The following is a 23,538-nucleotide window of genomic DNA, read 5'->3' as shown; positions in this document are numbered from 1 at the left end:
ACACTCATACTCACATATAATTGCCTTTAACAGTTGCTAATTAATCTAATATGCATCTTAGGGATGCAAAAGGAAAACAAGAGAATCTGTAGAAAAGCTCACACAGGCTTCAACAAAATGTGAAAACTCCCCAAAGTAGTGGCTCTGGTGTAGTAGCGCTAAACACTTTAACACTGAGCTGTACTGTTCTACAGTTATCCATACTTTTGAAAATCCCACTGAACTCATTTTTCCAACAATGTGCAATTCCTTATAAATGATCCAAGCCGAATCTTTGAAGCAAATCTTTGTTAATTCAGATGGCACATTTCTACCCTTTCTGCTAAAAGAGCACATCCCCAAATTAGTCAAAGCAGAAAATACTAGTCATTTTACTTGTTCATCCATCCAGTACTCCTTTTCTGCAGTTGACTTTTTCCATCAATAAGTTGCGATGACTAACACACACCCCTTCCTGGCACTATAAGGTGATTCAAAGACATAATGCTAGCAGACCTGCTTTTGCCCACTTCTGTAGTCTTCTGCGCTCATCTTCTACTTTCATCATCTCTTAAGTCTTTTAACCATATTAACATACAAAAACAAAAATGGATTAGGCTTGTAGAGAAATTTTTAAAAGTGTCTTTTGCATTTACATATTAGCCTATTCCAACCTGTGTTTCTCACATTCTCTAGTCTGTCACGTACATTTGATGGTTGTCCCCTGTGAGACTTTTGAAAAAATATATTTTTTTACTGAGCACAATAGATATGGTTTGCCTCCACACTTACAAAAAAAAAATCATTTTTAAGTTTAGACAAGAGTAGTCACATAATATTTTGCAAAATTAAAAAAAGAGATCATGCAGCAGGTTTTCCTGATGGATGAATCATAAGCTACTTCAGAACATCAGGACATTTTGGCACCGTCATATTATATCTCAAAAGACGACATTGTGATGCAAACTGAGGTAAATTCACTGCTCCCTGAAGCAAAATTATCAGCATGGTAAAAGCGCCATCTTTAGAACCAATATGCCGCAATCTGTTGACATACTAAACTCCTTTGCCTCAGGGCTTTTGCATGTATTAGCTGTTAAGGTAATCTGAAATATTGTACGCCATTGTCTTATCGTCAGCTAATACGTAAATTAGTAAGCATCTGTGCACTGTGTTTCAAAAATGCAGTCAATAACAGTGCTTGAAAGAAAGAAAGAAAGAAAGAAAGAAAGAAATGTAAAATAGAAATGAAGTATTTAAAAGTAGCAGTAGTTGATCCTTCAGTTGTGAACCATGTGTTCATCTTGACAGAACTTCCCTGTTACTATCTCACAAAGGCAATCTGTAAAATGATTGTGCCACTGCACTCTTAAAATACTGGTTCTTTAATGGTACTGTATGGTTATTTATTAGGTTTTGTGGTTTCTTGTAGCTCTTTTGCTTGATCAAGCACCATTTTATTCTGGTATGGGTTCTTTGCATATGAGTTGGTTCTTTGTGCTTTGAAAAACGTCCTAATATCCATCCTTCCATTATCCAACCCCCTATATCCTAACTACAGGATCACGGGGGTCTGCTGGAGCCAATCCCAGCCAACACAGGGCGCAAGGCAGGAAACAAACCCTGGGCAGGGCACCAGCCCACCGCAGAGCGCACACACACACTCCCACACACTAGGGACAATTTAGAATCGTCAATGCATCTAACCTGCAAGTCTTTGGGTTGTGGGAGGAAACTGGAGCACCCAGAGGAAACCCACGCAGACATGGGGGAGAACATGCAAAGCTGTGGAAGCGAACCTGGGTCTCCTAACTGCGAGGCAGCAGTGCTACCGCTGCGCCACCGTGCCGCCCAACTTCCTAATATATAGAAGAGAAACAAACTTTTTAATGCGTGGTGGGCTACAGGACCACTAGCAGATTAAGAACACCTGGACTCTTGTTACTGGTCGTATGCAGTGAGAGTTCTTTTAAAATTGTGACCCATTGGTATTTCACACATCTATTGGCATCAATTCATGGTTATTCACTAGATAGATCCTGTTACAGGTCTAAATAAGCAAAGGTTCTTTGTGGAATCTTCATGTGGATGGGTCTTTTGGGAACCAAAATGGTTCATTGCTCTGAAGAACAACTGTGGCACCTTTATTTTGAAGAGTGTGAAACAATTTTCAGGTTAGATATGCCATACATGTTATGAGACCAACAGTTTCCAAGAAATTGTCTCCAGCATGTTAGCTTAAATAGTAAAGAATGAAATGACTGATACATTTTCCATTATTAAGATTATTTCTTTTTTGACGATTCTGATTTACAGAGGTATAATATGATAAAAAAAATAGTTTACTTGAGATTAAGAAGACCACTTAATAAAGTAACGTGTATATCAATTACTTATTAGTTTCTCAATAGTAAATCCTGAAAACTGGAAAAGTGACATATATTTTATGTCATATGTCCAACTGAATAATCAAAGCACTTATAAGTTACTCTTTGTTTACAATTTTATTTCCTAAAATCACCAGAATATACAATTATAGCCTTGCTAAAGTCACAATAAAATTTGATTATGTAATAAAATAAAATGTTAAATATAATTTATGTATGAATTGCAAATATCTTTAAATACATTTTTGCAAAATATAGTACTGTAGATACCCTTGTTCGTCAAATTATTTACTGATATTTACCATAATGTTTTGCGAAGCCAGCGCGACATCCTCCAGATTTGTAACAACTAACATTGATGGGATCACCCCCCGGTTATATAATGCTGATCATTTGCATTACAGACTCTGTGGGATGAGGTATTTGTTCTTGTAGACAAATGTTAAGGTTAATCTTCAAGTTCCATGTCAATTTAAGAGAGAGAAGTTCATACCCTATGCCTGCATAATAATTAGCCACATGTGTGGCAAGGAGCCTGACACACCCACCACCAAACACAGGAGGTTATATGAAATAATAATAATCATAAAAGATTTATTACTATCTACATGATGTTACTATCTTTCTGATAGACGAAAAAGTACAAAGCATCAGCACAGACAGTTTGGAGATCTTTCAGAGTGTCCTCAAAAAATAGAATGAGCCGGTGGCTTCAATCATGACACACCAGTTTGAATTTTCTGCCTTTAAAAGACCTACATATTTTTTTCTGAGTTCTGACTACTATTTTAACATTTCCAATTTGTTTTTGAGGAAAAATATAATTGTGCATCTCTGACTGTGTTCTTATCTTTTTGATCTCATGGAGGCACGGTGTTGCAGTGGTTGGCACTGCTGCTGTACAGTTCAGGTCACCTTTTTGGTCACAGTAATCGGTCCATTACAGTTGGCAGATGTTTCCCTAGCCTTCAGGGAAACTTTAAAGTTGATTGCACCATTAAATACAGTCCAATCTAGTTCAGTTTATCCTTTCCTATTGACTTCAATGCAGTTCACCAAGTTCAGCAATATTCAAAATCATGCAAACACCTCTATGATTCCTCCTAACTTGAAGTGAAGCGAACACCATGGAGTTCACTTATCATTAGTCCTAACTATATTTTCGGCACATACTTTATTTGCTACAAGAATGTACATTCATCCTTTGTGAATGAAGTTATATACTATACTGTAAGAGAAAAAGAAGACACCGCATTACTAACTCAACAATCCTGCCTAATGATTTCTTAAACATATTTCAGGGTTATAATTTAAAACTTTTACAGTGGGGCAAAGCTTCCTATTAAAGAACAGTAGGCATAATCTATGAAACATGTTGATAGGCCCATATCTCTGAATGTTACCAATGCACAAAAATCTGGAGTGGTTTCACCTAGACTTTCTCGTATACTCAGATATGGGTATTTAAGGAGTAAACCGCAAGACAATGATTATATATTTATATTATGTACATTAAAGAACTATGAACAACAAATCAAATCTAATTAATAATATATTAAACAATTATAAAAGTAAAGTTAAATAAATCATACTCTGCAGCTGCAGGAATAAAAGGTAAAGTACCACTTCTAGTTAACAGAAATAACCTAAAAGTTGACCAAAATCTACATTTTGTACCTAATACTTGTATGCAAAATTTGGTTGACCTAAGTGAAACCGTACTCAGGTTATCATGTTTACATACACACACACAGAGACAGACACACGGACATAATTCCAAAAATGGTATTTTTGAGCTAAGGGAGGTATAAAATGTTGAGATTATCAAAATCTCAAAATGGCATGTTTGGAGGATTCCAATACTTTCCCTACACTTTGTATACGAGAAAGTCAGGGAGGTCTAAAATGCTGAGATTCATCAAAATCTCTCCATCGAATCTTTGGACGATTACAATACTTTCCCTATACTTTGTTTATGAGAAAATATTGTGTTCAGGCTGGAGGTACTGTATGTCTACATTATTATTATGTCAAATAATGGACTTTTGTTTGAAATCAAATTCTTACATTAACCTTTTCTGGTATGGACATTGCTACCATTAATTGTGGACCTTAAGTGCTTACAGACATTCATTGTGGCTAATCCAATAGAACACAGACAACTGATTTACTCTTAGCATGCATGGAAACATCGATATTGAATGAAATAATTAACAGCTTTGAGGATCTTGAATCATTGTAAATCAAATATATAATTAGTAAAACAAAACCTGCATTTGTGCAAAACAATGCTGTTTTAAACAGTTTTTGAATGAAATGTTTGGACTTTTTTACACTTCTGTCAAGCATGTAGGTTTACTAAAACATTTGTTTCAAGGGTGATATATGTTTAAAGGTATATGTCATAAAGTATTGCATTTATGGAAGATGAGGTATAATCAAACAGTGACTAAAGCCTGAAAAAGAACCATCTAAACAATTCCTTCAGGAAGTGAAATTTAGTTCCAAAAGACATCTTACCAAGCAGACCATGGGAGTGAAATATTTCCAACACAGTTTCCACCAGTTGCAGGGCTTGTAGCCAATCATTTCTTCAATGTTATTATAAAATCGATTAACCCCTTAATAAAGCAAGAATAGGGATATAGTATTGGTTAGATTGTTATAGTTATTTTGAAAACAATACATTTTGGCACAATAATGTATATGGAAGTAAATTGGCAGTTTGGTTTTTGAGTATGTGTAAGCTAAGTAACCAATGACAGAGCTTTAGTAACTGTATGAAAGACTGAAGAGAAAACTCATCAAACTATTTCAAACACACATAATGAAATTGTGAAGTTATGCAGGTGTGCTCACAATTTTTAACCAAATTGGTCAAAACGTAGTTGACGGTCTTCAAAGACTGACATGCTTTCTTTGCAAATATGTCACACTGTTTCATCCCTGAAAAAAGTCCATTTGCTCTGTCAATTATCCCTAAATTGGCACTTTCCACTCTTCCACCATCTTCTTCTATTCCACTGCAATTATTTTTAGCTAAGAAATGCTAAACAATAAATGAACTGCATTATAAAAATTCTGAAAAGTAGTTTATGAATATGAAACCTTAAAAGACTTGGACAGTATTCCAATCCAAACAAAAGATCTCAGAAAGGTGCATTTTGTCCCACAATGCATAGTTTTGGCACCTTGCCTTAAAATGTGCCTGAAAACACATATAGCATGTTATGTCACAATTCACTGAAGTCCTTGCCTTCTCCCAGAAAAAAACACACTTTGAAAAATTCTACTACTAGTACAAGAATGCATTTTGTGACATGGGGGTACAAGTTGTGCTCCAGCCATTGAGATATTTTACCCTAAAAAAGTAGGGTACACCAAATATGAGAAAACATATAAAGCTGGTCTGTATCATAATAAAAAATATGAAGCCAGATCACATTTTTAATATGTTTACTGGTTTGGCCATCTAGAGGAATAAGAAAGTAATAGCTTCTTGCAATTTTATTGATGCCATAAGCAAGATTACTTAAAGCCAACTTCTTCACCTTTTCCAGGCAACATTCTTTTATTATTTAATGATGATTTAAAGATTTAATGATATTATTGAGATCTTGGCTATAAACACTGGTATCTATTTTGTTCAGAATATAGTATTTGAAATCATCTACAAATGGAATGTGGAAAATATCAAAAATATTTCCCTTCCTGTTCAAAACCTAGACCAACAACTACATATAGTATTTTTGTGATCTATATAGATATATAGATCTTTATAGATCTTTAAGCTGGACATTTTTAGCTTACTACCACTTTACTTTCCAGGCAAGACAGGCCTAAACCAATGATTTAAACGCTGCCCTAAGACACGCATGTTACATTAATTAGTGACTGTGAGTTGGTTAATTAGTAAGTGTAGTTGTGTGTGCATGAATGTGACACCCTGCCCTGGGCTGTTACTCATATTGTGTCCAATGCTGCTCAGATAGGCAGTTAATGGGTAATGGGTTTGAAAATGGAGGGATGTTTTTAAAAAACATCAATGAGTATGAAGGCACAGGAGATAGCACTGCTCCAGAGGACCATTTTGGATTCATGCCTTGGCTGCTGTCTGGAACAGTTTCCATGTTCACCATGGTCCATGTGATTTCTGCCAAAAATATGTGGACACCCTTCTAAATGATTATGTTTGGGTGTTTTAGCTGAATGGGCACAGATTCTCGTGGACACAATCCAAAATCTTGTTGAAAGCCTCTCCAGAAATGTTGAGGCTGTTATTGCCACAAAAGAGGAAGGCAAATCCATATAAAGGACAGGACAGGAGTTATTCTGAACAGTCAGCATGGGTTCAAAAGAGGGAGGTCGTGTTTTACTAACATGCTGGAATTCTATGAGGAGGCAACAAAAGGATATAATCAAAGTGGAGCTTATGATATTATTTATCTGGACTTTCAAAAAGCATTTGATAAGGTGCCACATGAGAGGTTGGGCATCAAGTTAAAAGAAGTAGGACTTCAGGGTGATGTTTTTATATGGGTTCAGAATTGGCTCAGACACAGGAAGCAGAGGTGATGGTGCAAGGAACCTCATCAGAACTGGCCGATTGTAAGAGTGGTGTTCCACAGGGCTAGGGCCGCTGCTATTTTTAATATATATAAATGACTAGCAAAATACCCGCGCTTCGCAGCGGAGAAGTAGTGTGTTAAAGAAGTTATGAAAATGAAAAGCAAACATTTTAAAAATAACGTAAGATGATTGTTAATGTAATTGTTTTGTCATTGATATTGAGTGTTGTTGTCATATCTATCTATTTATATATATCTGTATATATATATTTATATATATCTGTATATATCTGTATATATATATATATATATATAGCAAAATACCTGCGATTATCAGCGAGAAGTAAAAAGAAAAGGAAACATTTTAATAATAACGTAACATGATTGACAATGTAATTGTTTTGTCATTGTCATGAGTGTTGCTGGCATATATATACAAATATATATATATATATATATATATATATATATATATATACATCTATACACATATATATACACAGTTATATATATATACATATACACACATACATATATATACATATTGTATATATACATACTGTATATACACATATACATATCTACATATATACTGTATATACACATTTATATATACAAATCTACATATATATCCACATATATATATATATTAGGGGTGGGACTCGATTAAAAAAATTAATCCAATTAATTAGAGGCTGTGTAAGAATTAATCTTGATTAATCGTATGTAATCGCACGTAAATTTGCCCCAAATCGCAAATGGTTTTTTTAATTTAAAAGTGTTTTAGTGGGCGACAGAATCAAATAATAGACATGTACATGAATATTGTAAACTGAAGCTGTTTTAATTTCTGAAAAAAAGCCTTTAAACTGCATTTGAATTCAAAACAGAAACAAAAATATCATCCCTGGTTAAAATTGGGCAGACTTAAAAATAAAGTGGTAGTTTAAGTACTTTAAGTAGATTTTCAGAATAGTATTGTCTTTAAATAATAATAACCAAAATTTCAACATAAAGTGCAGTTTTTCTTCTGAAAAAAATAAGTCAGAAACATAAAAGGTAATTTGACCAACTTAATCTTTAAACTCTGAGTAACCTTAGCCAAAATTATTTTGTACATTAGGCTAAAACAGTGTGATCATTGAACATTTTGTAATTAGATGTAATTAGAATTACTAACGGTCACGGAAGTCCCATGATCCCCAGTAAGAGCCACAAAGTCCGCTTTCTGTAATGCATCTAATTTTGCTTGCTTTTCAGTGTGCACAAAACCATGCTTTTATCAAGGCTTCGCTCGGGAAGTCGAAATGATCAGTCGTAGGAACGCGCTTTATTCCGACTCTAACATTTTTGTAGCTGTGATGTGTGCATCAGTGTAATGGATGTACCAGGAAATGATGCATTGACAAAAGTTCCCGTTTGCTTGGAATTGAAAGTGTGATTAAATGCGTTATTTTTAACGCGTTATGGAGTACATGCATCGAAGCTTCTCAGCTGTGCTTGTGCTAATAAAGGGAAACATTTTAAAAATAACGTAACATGATTCTGCGTTAACCGAATATTTTTCATACGTCCCAAACCAAGGAGATGCGAAGGTAAAATGAATCAGTAGCGCGCGTACATTGTCAGTACACCCCCTCTCGGGAATCGAACCTCGAATGTCGGCATTAGAGGCGAAAACTCTACAATTGAGCCACAGCATGTGGCTTGTCTATTCGAGAGTATGTACTGTAGATAGGGGTATATATATACATTTAAATATATACCCGCGTATCGCAGTGGAGAAGTAGAAGTTATGAAAAAGAAAAGGGAACATTTTAAAAATAACGTAACATGATTGTCAATATACAGTAATTGTTTTGTGAGTGTTATTGAATGTTGCTGTCATCAAGGATTTGATTATCATTATTTCTTTCAATCAGGGTCGTATTTATACGATGTGTTGTGTTCAAGTTACATTCCGTGTTTGTCAATCGTTGTAAAGATGACAGGTTTCATTCATCGATTCGTTTCTTACTGCATCAATAAACAGCTCGTCTTCTTCTTTATCTGAGACCTGACACACTGCATGCACGGGTTTTTTTACACTGTCTTCCTTTAGCGGGACATTGACTTTTCCACCGTGTGCTTTGTTTCCACAGTAGCTGCATTTATGAATATGCTTATCAGGCGCTTCATATTTTTGCTGCCTTTTCAACTGTGTAATTCGGTTTTTGTTCAGCGCTCTTTGGAACTGTTGCTTTTTATCTGTGCACTGCGTCAGTTCACGTGAGCCACTCGGTGTACTTGCATCGAAGGTTCCCAGCTGTGCTGGTGCCATCTCGTGCTATGTCCATAGCTTTATTTAATGTTACCTTAGTCCTGGCACTTAAAACTTTCTCTCGCAGTTTCGCTGAGTTTGTGTCAAACACCACCCTGACCATCTCATCTTCCTCTCCATAAGCACAGTCCTTCACCCGTGAATATTTACCCGTGGCAGTTTGCTATTGGATTGCCGCTGACGGACGGCCTTCTATGGGCAGGCACTAAATTACAAACGCCAGCGGCAGCCTGTCTATGAACTTAATTTAAAGTGTAGGTTTACATCGTGCTTTGTTTCCGAAGTAGCAGAACTCGCTTCTTATTGTTTCGCTGCCTTCTCAATTATATAATGCATGTTTTCTTGAGCGCATTTTTGAGGTCTTCCTGGTTTTCTATGTACTGCGTGATTACGTGGGAGGCGTGATGATGTCACACGAAACTCCCCCCCGGCGTTGAAGCTCATCTCCATTACAGTAAATGGAGAAAAACTGCTTCCAGTTATGACCATTACGCGTAGAATTTCGATATAAAACCTGCCCAACTTTTGTAAGGAAGCTGTAAGGAATCAACCTGCCAAATTTCAGCCTTCCACCCACACGGGAAGTTGGAGAATTAGTGATGAGTCAGTGAGTGAGTGAGTGAGTCAGTGAGTGAGTGAGTGAGTGAGTGAGTGAGGGCTTTGCCTTTTATTAGTATAGATTTAGATAGGAATATAAGTAACAAGCTGGTTAAGTTTGCAGATGATACCAAGATAGCAGATAATTTGGAATCCATTATATCATTACAGAAGGCCTTGGATAGCATACAGGCTTGGGCAGATTTGTGGCTGATGAAATTTAATGTCAGTAAATGTAAAGTATTATACATAGGAAGTAAAAATGTTAGATTTGAATACACAATGGGCAGTCGGAAAATTGAGAGTACACCTTATGAGAAGGATTTAGGAGTCATAGTGGACTCTACGCTATCAACTTCCCGACAGTGTTCAGAAGCCATTAAGAACGCTAACAGAATGTTATATAACACGATGTATGGACGTCAAGTCCAAGGAGATTATGCTCAGCCTTTATAATGCACTGGTGAGGCATCATCTTGAGTACTGTGTGCAGTTTTGGTCTCCAGGCTACAAAAAGGACATAGCAGCGCTAGAAAAGGTCCAGAGAAGAGTGACTAGGCTGATTCCAGGGTTACAGGAGTTGAATTATGAGGAAAGATTAAAAGAGCTGAGCCTATACGGTTTAAGCAAAAGAAGATTAAGAGGTGACATGATTGACATGTTTAAACTTATGAAGGGAATTAGTACAGTGGATCGAGTCTGTTATTTTAAAATGAGTTCATCAAGAACACAGGGACACAGTTGGAAACGTGTTAAGGGTAAATTTCGCACAAACATTAGGAAGTTTTTCTTTACACAAAGAACGATAGACACTTGGAATGAGGTACCAAGTAGTGTGGTAGACAGTAAGATGTTAGGGACTTTCAAAACTCGACTTGATGTTTTCTTGGAAGAAATAAATGGATATGAATGGCGAGCTTTGTTGGGCTGAATGGTCTGTTCTCGTTTAGAGTGTTCTAATGTTCTAAATGTCCATGGTTTTGGAATAGAATGGCCGAAAAGCTCATATAGATGTGATGGTCAAATGTCCACAAAGCTTTTGGCTGTATAGTTTATCTGTTTAATTTGGTTTCCCTTCACACCTCAAAGAAGTGAGTGGTTAAGAGAGTGAAAAATCTCACACATTAGTATAACTAAAGAGTAAATTGTATACAAATTAAGAAAAGTATCTTTTTCACAGAGAACTTTTGGAACATTGAATGACCCAACAATATAGCTGAAAGCAGCATATTGGGGAAACTTTCATACTCATCTTGGATAATTTTAAATATGTGAACATACTACTTTTTCGTCTTTTTTTTTTGTTACACATTTTATTACATCTTCTTTAAGGTATCTGACCACAACTGGACATTATCAAACCTTAGGAATATTAAATTGATGATCATTTAGATGAATGTTTGTGTTTGCTTTTCATTTTGTGTTGTTATACCATGATTAGTAGATTGCTAACATGTTTAAAAAATACTGGATTATCTTGTACGGCCCAAATAAATTTGGAATATTCAAAATGCGGTTATTCATTACAGTGGTGAGTTAAACGTTTGCTCATTCTAAAATTATTTAAAGTAAATTTATGTGAAAATTTGCCCACCCTCCCTACTGTATGTACTATATTTAATAATGTGTCCTTGAGTTTTTGTTTTTGTTGTGAATTCATAATAAAATTAGATAATCTCAGAAGAGAACTTTGAAGAAATGTACCCACCGTAACACCAAGAAATGGAAATAGTTTCAAAGAAAACAAGGAACAACAGGCACATCCCACTGGCAGAGTAGTAATCAAACAACTTGAAAACATACAGTCCACCCTGGTATTAAAAACATAACAGAAGAATGGCAAAAATATTAGCATGTCACTCTGTAAATTATAAAGATCATCAACAAAAATATTTATGGCAAAATGAAATTTAAGAAACAGTTAAGGTATAGTAAAGTTACTACAGAAGTGAGTTTTTTAATTAGAGATAATTTTGAGAGTACTACTATAAACAAAGAAGTTAGATTCTGTAATGTATATTAGGTACATTTCTGTGTGATGTATTCTTAATTTTTGGTTCAAATACAGAAAATATTTAATTGGAAACTACAATATTTTGAACTAGTGATGCAATATGCCTTACAATTGTAAGTAAGCTAAACCAAAAAACCTTATTTATCATATATACACAGCACAAAGTTATGTGTTTACTTCAGATTTTCCTAAGGCATGCGGATTTGATGGACCAGCAACTCTAATTACCCCAAAATAACTAAGTGTGAATGTGTATGAGAACATTGCCATACACCCAAACCTTAGTTGCAGCCTAAGGTTTATATGTTTACTATAATTTTTTTATAGCTGCCAAAGAAATAGGGACTTACTACAGTAGGACTACCTTGCATTAGTTGATTTAGTTAATGTGCTAATCTTACAATAAACTCTTATTATTGATTTTTCCAATTTGAATGACAAGGATTTGTCAAGCAGCAAATAATTAATGACAGTGGTTGCTCTTGTACTGTTAGAGGATATGGAAAAACATTTCCAAATCACAATTATTCCCTTTGCAAATACTGTAGAGTTAAATGGCAGAAAAGTATTATATCCTCTACCAAGGGAGATTTTTTCAGTCTTTCTGCTGCAATGAAAAAAATTAAAACGCCTTATGTTACCCTGGAGTTTTTTGGGTACCATAATATTCTAGAAATAGATAACAGAGTAATGCTAGATATTATAGCTCTCCCAGATGTCCAAAGTGATATTACTCAGCTAATAACAAACAGAATTCTGGAAAGGCTTCTATAATATTACTATCAAACAAAGGATGTGCAATAAAATAACAGTAATTCAAATAATAATAATAATAAATGCATATTGCATGATTTTGATAGAAATACATATTTAAGATGGCCATTAGTGCTATTTCCCACTTACCAGATAGGACATTTGATGTGATTATTTTACATAGATGTTGTAATGGCTCTCATTCTCCAACAGGCATACATAAAAGATATGGATGATGTACCTTGTACTTGTGTTGTTATTCTAATTTTACATTCTATTTATATCAAATTTATTTTCTGTGCTTTATTGTTTCCATCATAGAGCTCGAAGTAAGTTTGCTGTTTCTCCATGTGCACACCCCAGCTCAAATATCAAGCCAAACCTGTAGAATCTACCAAAATGTCTAAAGAAGCACTTTAGACCCTGTTGCGGAAAGTCTCGATTGGCTGAATAAATCCACGTTTTTAAAATCACCATAAACCACTTGCATTTTTAAACCCAAAGATATCTCCCTATCTCCAGCTTTTCTTATATTTTACTCAGTCTGTGTGTGTGTATGAGAGAGAAAGTGTTGGAAAATCAACATGAGTGAATCAAGGGATGTACTTTCCTATCCAATGACGGTCTATGCTTTGCACTCAATACTGCTGGATAAATCAGGGCTCCCTATCACCCTGTATTGGGTGAGTGGGTTTAAAAAAATGATTAGATGAATGGGTTTTTTAAACACTTTAGGGACATTTTGTAATTTACCGCAATCATAAATACTTGTCAATTATTCTATTTAATTTATTTAAAATAAAGCTGGAGCCAATAAATAGTTCATACACTTTACTTTTCCTGCGTACTGCATATAAGTTTAGCCAACAGATTTCATGGTCAATTGACCAATCTGGATAAACTCTAAAAAAGAGAGACACTAAAAAGATAATGTGAAGATAATGACTATACCACAGATGCATGTGGATATGGCAAGGTCAAAATTTCAACTTCTAGTTATAAATGGATCTACATGTTGGGGATTCTTGAAAATGATTTGACCACTTTCTCAATGATGTTTGTCTATCCGGGTGTTTGTGATTTGAGCCTGTATGGTGTTCATTTTAGACCATTGTCAATTTTCACTCCTTACATCAACAAGTAACAGCATAAATCTGTTTCATATATAGACTCATTTGTCATTTGTTACTAGTCACTCATCACTACTCACTTTTCACTCATCACGCTACTTGTCACTACTTGATTTTCACACATCATGCATCACTCACCACTTTTCATGTCAAGAATTACGATTGAGACAGTGTTTCTTCTTTAAGCAGACTGCCAAGGGACTTAGCCGTTTAAGAACAGCAAAATCCACAGGAGTGCAAACAGAGTTCTAATTTGGTAACCTTGAAGGAAAAGAAGACCATTCCTAACCCCAGACATAATTCCAAGACTTGGCCAGAGTTATATCCTTGAGAGGGCCTAAAGCTGACTCATAGTCAACAGCACATTAAGTCAGGAACAAAGTTGGGCTGAAGGCTCATCTGGCGCCTGGAAGAGTGGACATGTTTGAAGAGAGAGCAAATAAGGAAGATTGGTTTTGTTCACAGGAAACAATTGACCATACATTTGATTAAATATATAGTGTATTTTCTTGTGTCTGTTATAAAAACTGTCTTGAATTTTTTACTGTAACATTTTAGATGCAGACAGCTACTAGTTATTTTTAAAAAGCTACAAGATTTAGCTTGATTTGCCAATCACTTTTATTTGCTAATTTATGTTCTAATCCTGGATGTCATAGTGGTGCAGTGGTAGCACTGCTGCCTCACAAAAAGGAGGCCAGGGTTCACATCTCAGGTACTCCCTGCTTGGGGTTTGCATGTTCTCACTGTGTCCACATGAGTTTTCCCCGAATGCTCCGTTATCCTCCTACAGTCCAAAGACAGGAAGGTTAGGTGAATTGGTGTAGCTAAACTGCCCTTGATGTGTGTGTTTCTTCACCCTGCAATGGACTGTCACCCTGTCCAGGGATTGTTCCTGCCTTGCATCTGATGCTTGCTGAAATGGGTTTTTGCTCTGGAGCTTTGAAAATGGATGGATGGATGGATTTTTCAAACATGCTCATTAAAATTAAAGCAGCCTGGACCATGAATTTGCAACAAACAATCAAAGGGCATAGTCACCCATATACGGTATCTATACTTAACTTAACTTTAGGCTAATTTAGCATCACCAATCAACCTAACGTTCATATGTTTATGAGTCACTAATGTTTGAACCCAAGAGTCTGGGGATGTGAGGTAGCAGTATTAACCATTAAGGTATCACATGACATCTCATAATTTAAATGTATATTAAATGTATTAAAAAAATCTATAAACAGTGAATAGATGGGCTTAAATGGAAAAACAGTAGTTAGTCAAAATATGTAATTCTTACAGCACAACTGTGCTTTAGAATAGGAGAAGAATGAAGTTCTTATAAAGGCATTACAGTAATGAGTTAACAGCTTTTTTTCTCAGCTGTTTCAAAACTATTTTTGCACAACAAACACAGTGTATTTTCATGTTATCTAGTTTATGTAATTTAAAACATGAAATAGATTAAATTCATCTTGTTCATCAAGGCATTCTTAATACAGTATAAGCTGTATTTAAAGAAGTTTCTGCTAGACTCCATCAGCTTTATTTATATTTTGTCTTTTAAAGAAATAATATTAGAAAGTAAGGTTCATGAAAACATACAGATGTTAACAGTAAAATATAAACAGAAAAATATGGTATCATGACAATCATTTTTATTACATGCAAAAAACTGCCATTAGTTAACATACCTGTGTAATATTTGAGAAGCCAATTACATAAGAAACAGCACAGACTACAGCAATGAATATTTTTTTTCTCTTCCTTAATATCTCTGGATATTCATCCATGAGGGCTGTAACAAAGCCTTCAACTGTGCAGAACTGAAACACAAACATGAAATTGCAGTGGGTGATTTTTTAACATTTATTCATTGCACCTGACTCATGTCCCAATAGCCAACGGCTCAAGTTAACATTTCCGCCTTCTTGTAATAACCCTTAATGAATAAAACATTAAATGTCTAAACAACATGCAGTTCTTTGGAGACACCAATTACAATTTCAAGCCAGCTGATATGCAAATGAGCTTTCAGCTACCATTTCTGAAATTAGATTTTTCTTTCTCTATAGCTAAATCAATCTTAACTACTTTTTCTGTTAATAATAATCACTTGTTCTCTGTAACAGGCAGGGCATTTTTCTGCTGTCATCAATTGTTATCTTGCATTTTGCCAAATTTGTGTATCTTCACTAATAATTAAGTCTGCCTTGCCTTGTGATGTACCAAACACTTACTCAATAACCTTTCTCCTCTCAGGTATGAACAAATTCTCATGTGACATATGCAAAATATTACAGCCTTATTTACCCCTATCAGAGTTTAATGCACGTAAAATAATTATAATAGACTAGAGCAATGGTTTATAAAATGTCTGACACATACTACAAGATTTTTTAATCATGCCAATATTGAAAATATAAGAGAGCCTATGCATACAGATTTAACCTATTCTCTTGTCATTTTGTTTGCCTTCGGTTATCGGAAGACACACACTTAAAGATTATGTCTAAAAAGATGATTTACACACCACACTTTTCATGAACAAAAACAAAAAAACAAACATGATGGATGATAATCAAGTTCAACTGGCTGCTATAGCTTATGAGCTATTTTGCAATAAAAAGTAAAATAAAAATGTGGAGAAATTCATTTATCTTGGCATGGTTTACATATTTGGTACATTGACTATTAGTCTTTTGCCTCTGATGCATTGCATATAAATAAGCTTGACATTACTCACTGATAACACAGGGTTTGTCTTTGTAAGCATTGTTTAATATTGATGATTTGAAACTGGGATATCTACAATTTGCTTGTTAGTAAATCAGGGAAGTGAATATTATTTTAAGTAATAAGAAAATTATATAATCACTACATACCTCACATTACTGGATTATCTGACATTATGCAACTTCTAGTTGGAGGGGATGTCAAAGTATATGACAGGATTTATGGATCTTTTCCCTAGAGGATATTGGATTACACGACTAGTTATCACAGGGGATGGTAAATTACACAAATGTATGATGACTTTCAAAAGTTATGTAAATAAAGTTCATGGTGTGACAGAGCCTGAAAACCTGTTGGAAACTGCAACATCTTTTGCTGTTAGTGTTCTCTTATTCATAGCACCTGATTTATTTCAGTAGTCAGAAGAACTAAACCTGCCCCAGAACAGGACTGATTGTCCTATAATTTGCACCTAGCCTTAGGCAGCAAGCATGTAAGTCAGCTGTTTTGATTGTTTTACAGGGTTAGCTATTTTAAAAAATGTATGTGTTTGAAATTAGGTTGCTGCTCTCCTCTTTTAAAGGGACGGTTGTTTTCCTCAGTTTCTACAGGATGCAAATAAGCATCATCCACTTCAGTATTGCTTCTATGTTAATAAATGAAACCATTTTCCAACAAAAAAAGTAAACAATGTACACAGCTGTGGTGAAGCAATCCAGGCTTTATGATTTTTTAAAAAAGATTAAATGATGCAATAGTACTGTACATGCAGAGCCATTCATCCTTCATGTTTGATCTGTTGTTGTTGTTTTTTTTATTTCATATCCATAGCTTATTCAATTTAGGTTTTAAAGTTCCCTAATATACTAATGTCTACCACAATATTTGGAAACATATTATATGCTTCTGTCATTCTCTGTGCACAGAAGTACTTTATATATTAGTATGAAATTTATTCACAACCAGTTCCCATTTGTATCCCTGTGCTCTTGTTGAAGAAATATTTTATGTTTGCAAGAGACTGGATTTTCCCATTTGCCATCACATAAATTGTACACTTTCCTCCTCATCTACTAAATATCTTACCTGGCTGTCTAATCCCAACATCATTAGCATAGAAAAGAAAAGAATAGACCACAACGTGGACATGGGCAGCTGAGTGACAGCTTGTGGATAGGCAAGGAATGCCAAACCAGGACCTGACCGAAAAACAGAAATTTGTTAAGAATCAGGGTAAGCAGGGAAATATTTTTAAAATCACACCAAATACAGATATTAGTTGTCAAAGATATTAGCTAAGTCAATGGGCTTAATTAATAGTACTAAGCTAGAGCAAGGGTTAACTAAGTGCACTAACATCTGTTCTCCCTCTTCTACAGAACACCAGGAAAACCTGCATAAAGTCAAACCCCAATCAGACTGTACATCTGATTACAGTTCCCTCCCTGATCCTGACCTCACCTCCACCTCCAATCCTTTGGACACACCTTTTCCTCCTCTTCACCTATAAAGCCAGCACATTACTTTCCTCAGTCAGTCATGTTTGGACACAGTCGTTTATGATTACTCAGTTGGTTCTCTTCTCACTGAGAATTTATTTTGAATATACGGGATGGATCCCCAAACCTTTATCTTTTTTTTTACACAGGGTTATTTAAAAAAATTCTAAATGAGTTTAACTCTGGTCAGTTTTCAGATTATACACTTGTGGTTTACATTGAGTAATAAGAAAACTGCCTGAGTTTCATATGTTTTGTGAGTGGTTAAGTTTTTCTCTTTTCTGTTGCCAGACAGCACAATGAAATAAAATGGCAATGCTTAAAAGATAAGTGGATATACCAATAATTACTGCTTCAACTTTAAGTCAGCCCATTTGATGGTCTAGGAGCAATGCTGAAAGCATACAGAAATCACATGTTTGAAGTTTGTCAGATTAACTGCCTCTTTGGTTATGTCCACACTACAACATATTATTTTTAAATGAAAACAATCTAGTGATGCATACTAGTGTTTTCACATTGTTTGCAAAAGTATCTCCATTCACAGTGAAATGTCCAAAAATGCATTTGACGTAGACATTCACCTACACTGGGCATGCATGCATCAGTGGGAAAATCCTCAAAGAGACATGCCGCAGGATTTATCACAAAACTGTAGCGACCAGTAAATTATTTGCCCTTTGCATGTGTGTACACCACTCAAGCTATATAAAACACAACTTAGATACAGACAGGTAAGCAACACAAGAGCCATGTCTGCTATGTTTTAATATGTTTATCTTCATTGAAAGGTTGACCAATCAAGGATTGAGACATTCTAACGAGTAGGATCCAATCAGGGAAGGCATACATAATAAGCACAAAGGAATCAGTGTGTAATTAGAGCCTGTGTTTTCAAAACTTTAAATTTTCACCCATCTTCACCGAAACACTGAGTCTAAATATACAGCTCTTGGACAGCATTTCAAAAGTCTCTGATTTTGGAATTAAAAATGTTAAGCTAGTGTGAATGAAAGGTGATAATGGAGGCTAATGTCTGCATTTTTAAATGAAGTACTACTTTAGATGTAGCCTTAAACATGATATTACTACTCACGTATGTTTAGTGCTTTTAGAGAAATTGAAAATGTAATCAATACATGCAACTTCATGAATTCTCAAATATATAAATTACAGAGGATAAGGAAACTGAAACATTTTAACTAAGCTATGAAACATAGGAAAATTCTCATAATGCCCTAAAGTAGTATTCAATGTTTTTTCCGTTCATTTACAATATCAAGTTTAATAAAACTCTTCATTTTTTTCCAAAGTGAGCTGATTTAATTATGGAGATAGTTAGACCTATCTTTGATTGAAAAATCGATTTAAAAATTATAGTTATGCAGTGGTTAATGTTACTAACATATACTGTAGCTCTAATATCAAATCCCTCATCCAACCGCTCTGTACAGTTTCATGTTCTCCTTGTATATGTATATGTGTGGATTTTTTTTGGATCTGAGAATATAATGTTATAATATTCAGAGCATTTTAATCCATACAAGGCCTCAAGGCTCTCATAAAACAATTCTCAATGTTCTCTGAAACATACACAGAGATTCTGGTGAGAAATCAAAAAAATAAAACTAATAAATGGATGTGGGGTAACCTTTTGCCTGCTAATTCATGTTAGAAGTGGCACGATGGTGTACTTTTCAGCACTTCTGTCTCTTAGCTCTAAGGATCAGAGTTTGATTCCAGGTCAAGTTATTGCCTATGTAGTGTTTACACATTCTATCCATGCCTACATAGCTTCTATATATTCATGTAGACATGTGTATAAGGATGACATTGGTCCAGTATGAATGAGTCTGTGTGATTAAGCTTGAAGATTTTATCCTGCACAAGGTTGCTTCTTCAGTTGCTGCAAGATAATAGGCTGGAGGACTGCAAGTGATGCAATGGAAACTCCCCTTAAGCTCCCCTTAATATTAAATTGATAAAAGAGGGTTTTGAAAATGGATAGATGCAATTCAAAAGTAAAAATAATGGGCTGGAGAGTTGATAAAGTTGTTGCTGTAAACTTATTATAACATACTGTTCCCCCATGAAAAACATTCCCCTTCTCAATCAATCAATCAATCAATTCTAAATGGTTGTTCTTTAGCAGCGCTACCTAAAAACTGCAAGGCCAGAACAAAATCACTGAGAAGATTTCTAGCAGTCCTCAATATTTTTTAAGTAATAAAAAACAGAAATGACACAATCTGTAAAAAAAAACAGTTCAGTTGAGATTCCTTTCCCTGATGGAAATTGTAAACCACATTACACAGGACTGTCCATAACAGTAACAGTTCCAGTAAAGAATTCATAGTATGACATTTGCTTGGTAGCTAGTAACTAAGTGAGTCCATTTTCTCCTCCAATCATTTATGGAAAGAAACTCAACATACGCCATACCTGAGGCTGCCAACTCCTGAATGGGTTTCTTTGTAATCTGAGACATGAATCCAATGATGGAGAAAATAACAAAACCTGCAAACATACTAGTACTAGAGTTTATACAGCAAACAATGATCGAGTCCCTGCAAAATAAAGAAACGAATTAATGTCTAATTTGATAAAGAATAAGAAATCAAATGTCATTAACCTCTGACCTTTTTTGTTATTGTTTTACAGGGCATTTCACACAGTGAATAATTAGAACTTCAAATTGTTTATCATAATTTAACTATATTTTCCATTATAACTAATTTAAAAACTCAAAAAGAGATTTAATGTCTTAAACACAGTTCATCTAGATAGATAGATAGATAGATAGATAGATAGATAGATAGATAGATAGATAGATAGATAGATAGATAGATAGATAGATAAAAGTTGTGGGTTGTGTCCCACAGTTTCATTGATAGACAAGTTGGACCCTTCATCATACCTACTTGTAGACATTATTATGGAAGGGATTATAGCTTCCAAGGGCAATTAATGAACCCAAACCCAAGCCATATGAAAAGAAGATCTGAGTTGCTGCATCCAACCAAACCTTTTTTGGAAGAAAGGGGACATAGAGATAAGAGAACAAGTAATAAAATGAAGGAAACTAAATGAAAAAAGATAGGACTGAAAGAAATGAAACATAAAAGCATTAAGCACCTTTATACACCTTAACAAGACTTGGAAAAACTGATAGTACAAAAACCATCAATGTAATTATAATTCATATGGGAACAAATAATGCCCATTAGCAAATGTGTTAGGTCCAAAACTAGTAACAACAATCATTTAGATCAAAGCTACAATTATTGGAAGCGTTAAGACGAAAAGAGTATACACAGGAATGTAAGTTCTTCTCTGGTGAGGTGTCAACCTGCTGGAACACCAAGCTGTAGCAGCACCATCCTGTTTAGAACAGGGGTGGATAATATTCTGGAATTCCATTTTAATGTCAGTAACTGATAAGGAATAACATTTCATAGCTTGAGATCCTGTTGTTTTTCAACAACGCAGTTATTTTTCCAATGTTTATCAATCAATGCAAGGAACTGTGTCTAGACCAGGGTTGTTATAGTTTTGTATTTTATACTTGTTTATATTTGTGTATTATTTATGATCTCACTTCAATATCCAAAAGCTTTGCAATACCAAGAATGTTGTAAACTCAATGTTCAGATTTTTTCATTAATTTACAAGAGTTTCTTCAGGTGACATCATACTTTCATCTCAGCTTTGCTATGCTGTGAGAGCTGCATGTGCAGTGCTGTATAATATTGCTATAAAGGGGTAAGAAGTTGATTGAAAAAAATCAACATTCCTTATGTTAAGGCAGAGATTGTTTAAATAGACTGGTATGGATACTGAGCCATCATTACTACCATTTTTACATTTTGTTCCTTAATTTCTAATTAAAAGACTTTGTTTATTTTCCATCTCTCTAGATATTCATTAAATAAAACATCAGACCACATTTGCCTCCTGTAATTTGGTGTCAGTGTGTATTGCTGGATAAGTTACTGTGCACATCTATTTGGCTTACTCACAATTACATCTAGTATGCTGTCACTTAGGAAAAGAGTAACATTTTGTAAGAAACCATCTAGTATACCTGCCTTGCACTCTTAATATACAGTGAGCAGCAGTTTTGGAAGCACTCTTGTAATGCCACACACATTCAGAAGTGCCATTATACTTTACTGGTTGAGCAAAACGACTTCCTTCTTATGTCTCACTATCACTAGCACTAGACTCTGCCATGCTATCACTGTTCATTTCTAAAAACTGTCACTGCTATGACATGATAAATGACTTACTTCTCCATGCATTTTATGTTCCCTCAGCCTGTATTCAGCTCTCTTGTTGCAGCAAACACTGCTCTAACAACTACCATTCATCACTAGCTGCAGTTTGCTGGAGATGAGTAAACTCTGGGATGACAGTGTGTGTGTGGATACCTGTGGATGCATTATTTCAGGCATAACAGTAAAGAAGTTGAAGATGACTTGATTAACCAGGCTAGGAGCGCAAATACTATATTCTTTGGAAAAAAAGAACAAACAATTTATTGATGTTTCTTGATCAATTTTGTGTTATCTTCTGGCCATAGGGCCCTGGCTGTTAGCCTGTGCACACATCCATCGTTGACAAAAACTGAAATATTTTCTGATATTTATTATTTTAGTTCCTTTGGTCTTTTCTGTCACTGCATAGTTTTAGTTTTCATTTACAATAATAAACTTGGTCTGAACTGTGTTCTTTTCATGCTATGTTTAGTAGTACTGGGCTCTAGTGAGTTAGATTCTGAATCGCTACTACTGTATGTAGTGCTTCTAATAACTTAGTTTACACACTTATTTCACAAATCTTTACACTATTTTTGTATTATTTTATATACTAAAATACATTTTAAAATTAATTTGGATTTTTATTTAATATATAAAATAAGTGGGATGAAACATAGTAGGCATCAAACATTCCCAAAATATCTAACAAGTAGCAAATTTCACAATATTTCACTAGAACCTAAAAACAAAAAGCAATAAAACCAGAAATACCTCTGAACTGGTCAGTTTGCTGAAATCTGGAGTTATATAAAAAAGGATCCCTTCTTTTGCTCCAGGTAATGTTATACCACGAAAAAAAAGGATGAACAGCATAAAATATGGATAAGTAGCTGAGAAGTATACAACCTAGTGAATAAAAATAAAAAACATATTAAATTAAGGAATGTGTGGAGCAAACTGTTTTGGTTTAGGAAGAAGGACTTTTTTTTTTTTTAAGTTTTAGGTCTTTCCCCTTTGTAGGTATGATATTGTAGGGCATTCTTCTAGTCTTCTCAGATAAACTCCTCTGAATCCTTTAAAACATCCCAGCAGATGGTTCAAAGTTTATGTGAGTTACCCCAAAGGTGTATTATTGGAACTGTTTTATGTTTTCAGATTTCATTCAGCTAACATTTTGTATCTTGAGACCATGTAAATGCTTACAATCTGACACAAAATATGCTTTGTGTCCTTGTGATATGGCTTTTCCGAAGTAATTATAAAATATATCAGGATTACCAATGACCACAAACACAGTGA

The 23,538-nt window shown here is 34.8% G+C and overlaps 1 protein-coding gene across 1 annotated transcript in view; it reads right to left on the bottom strand.

The window, feature by feature from the left end:
- LOC120538592 (sodium- and chloride-dependent GABA transporter 1-like) overlaps positions 1-23,538 on the bottom strand; it is a 77,002-nt gene that overhangs the window by 2,058 nt on the left and 51,406 nt on the right. Inside the window, exons 6-12 of the mRNA XM_039767981.1 lie at positions 23,011-23,145; positions 20,902-21,005; positions 20,423-20,547; positions 17,568-17,680; positions 15,440-15,571; positions 11,560-11,662; positions 4,887-4,987 (exon numbers count right to left, since the gene is read on the bottom strand). Of these exons, the coding sequence (XP_039623915.1) occupies positions 4,887-4,987; positions 11,560-11,662; positions 15,440-15,571; positions 17,568-17,680; positions 20,423-20,547; positions 20,902-21,005; positions 23,011-23,145 (813 nt within the window). The remainder of the gene's footprint in view (positions 1-4,886; positions 4,988-11,559; positions 11,663-15,439; positions 15,572-17,567; positions 17,681-20,422; positions 20,548-20,901; positions 21,006-23,010; positions 23,146-23,538) is intronic.

This window comes from Polypterus senegalus, chromosome 11 (assembly GCF_016835505.1).
Source record: "Polypterus senegalus isolate Bchr_013 chromosome 11, ASM1683550v1, whole genome shotgun sequence".
NCBI lineage: Eukaryota > Metazoa > Chordata > Cladistia > Polypteriformes > Polypteridae > Polypterus > Polypterus senegalus.
The sequence above is the reverse complement of the archived record's forward strand: the minus strand, read 5'-3'. Positions and strand labels throughout refer to the sequence as shown.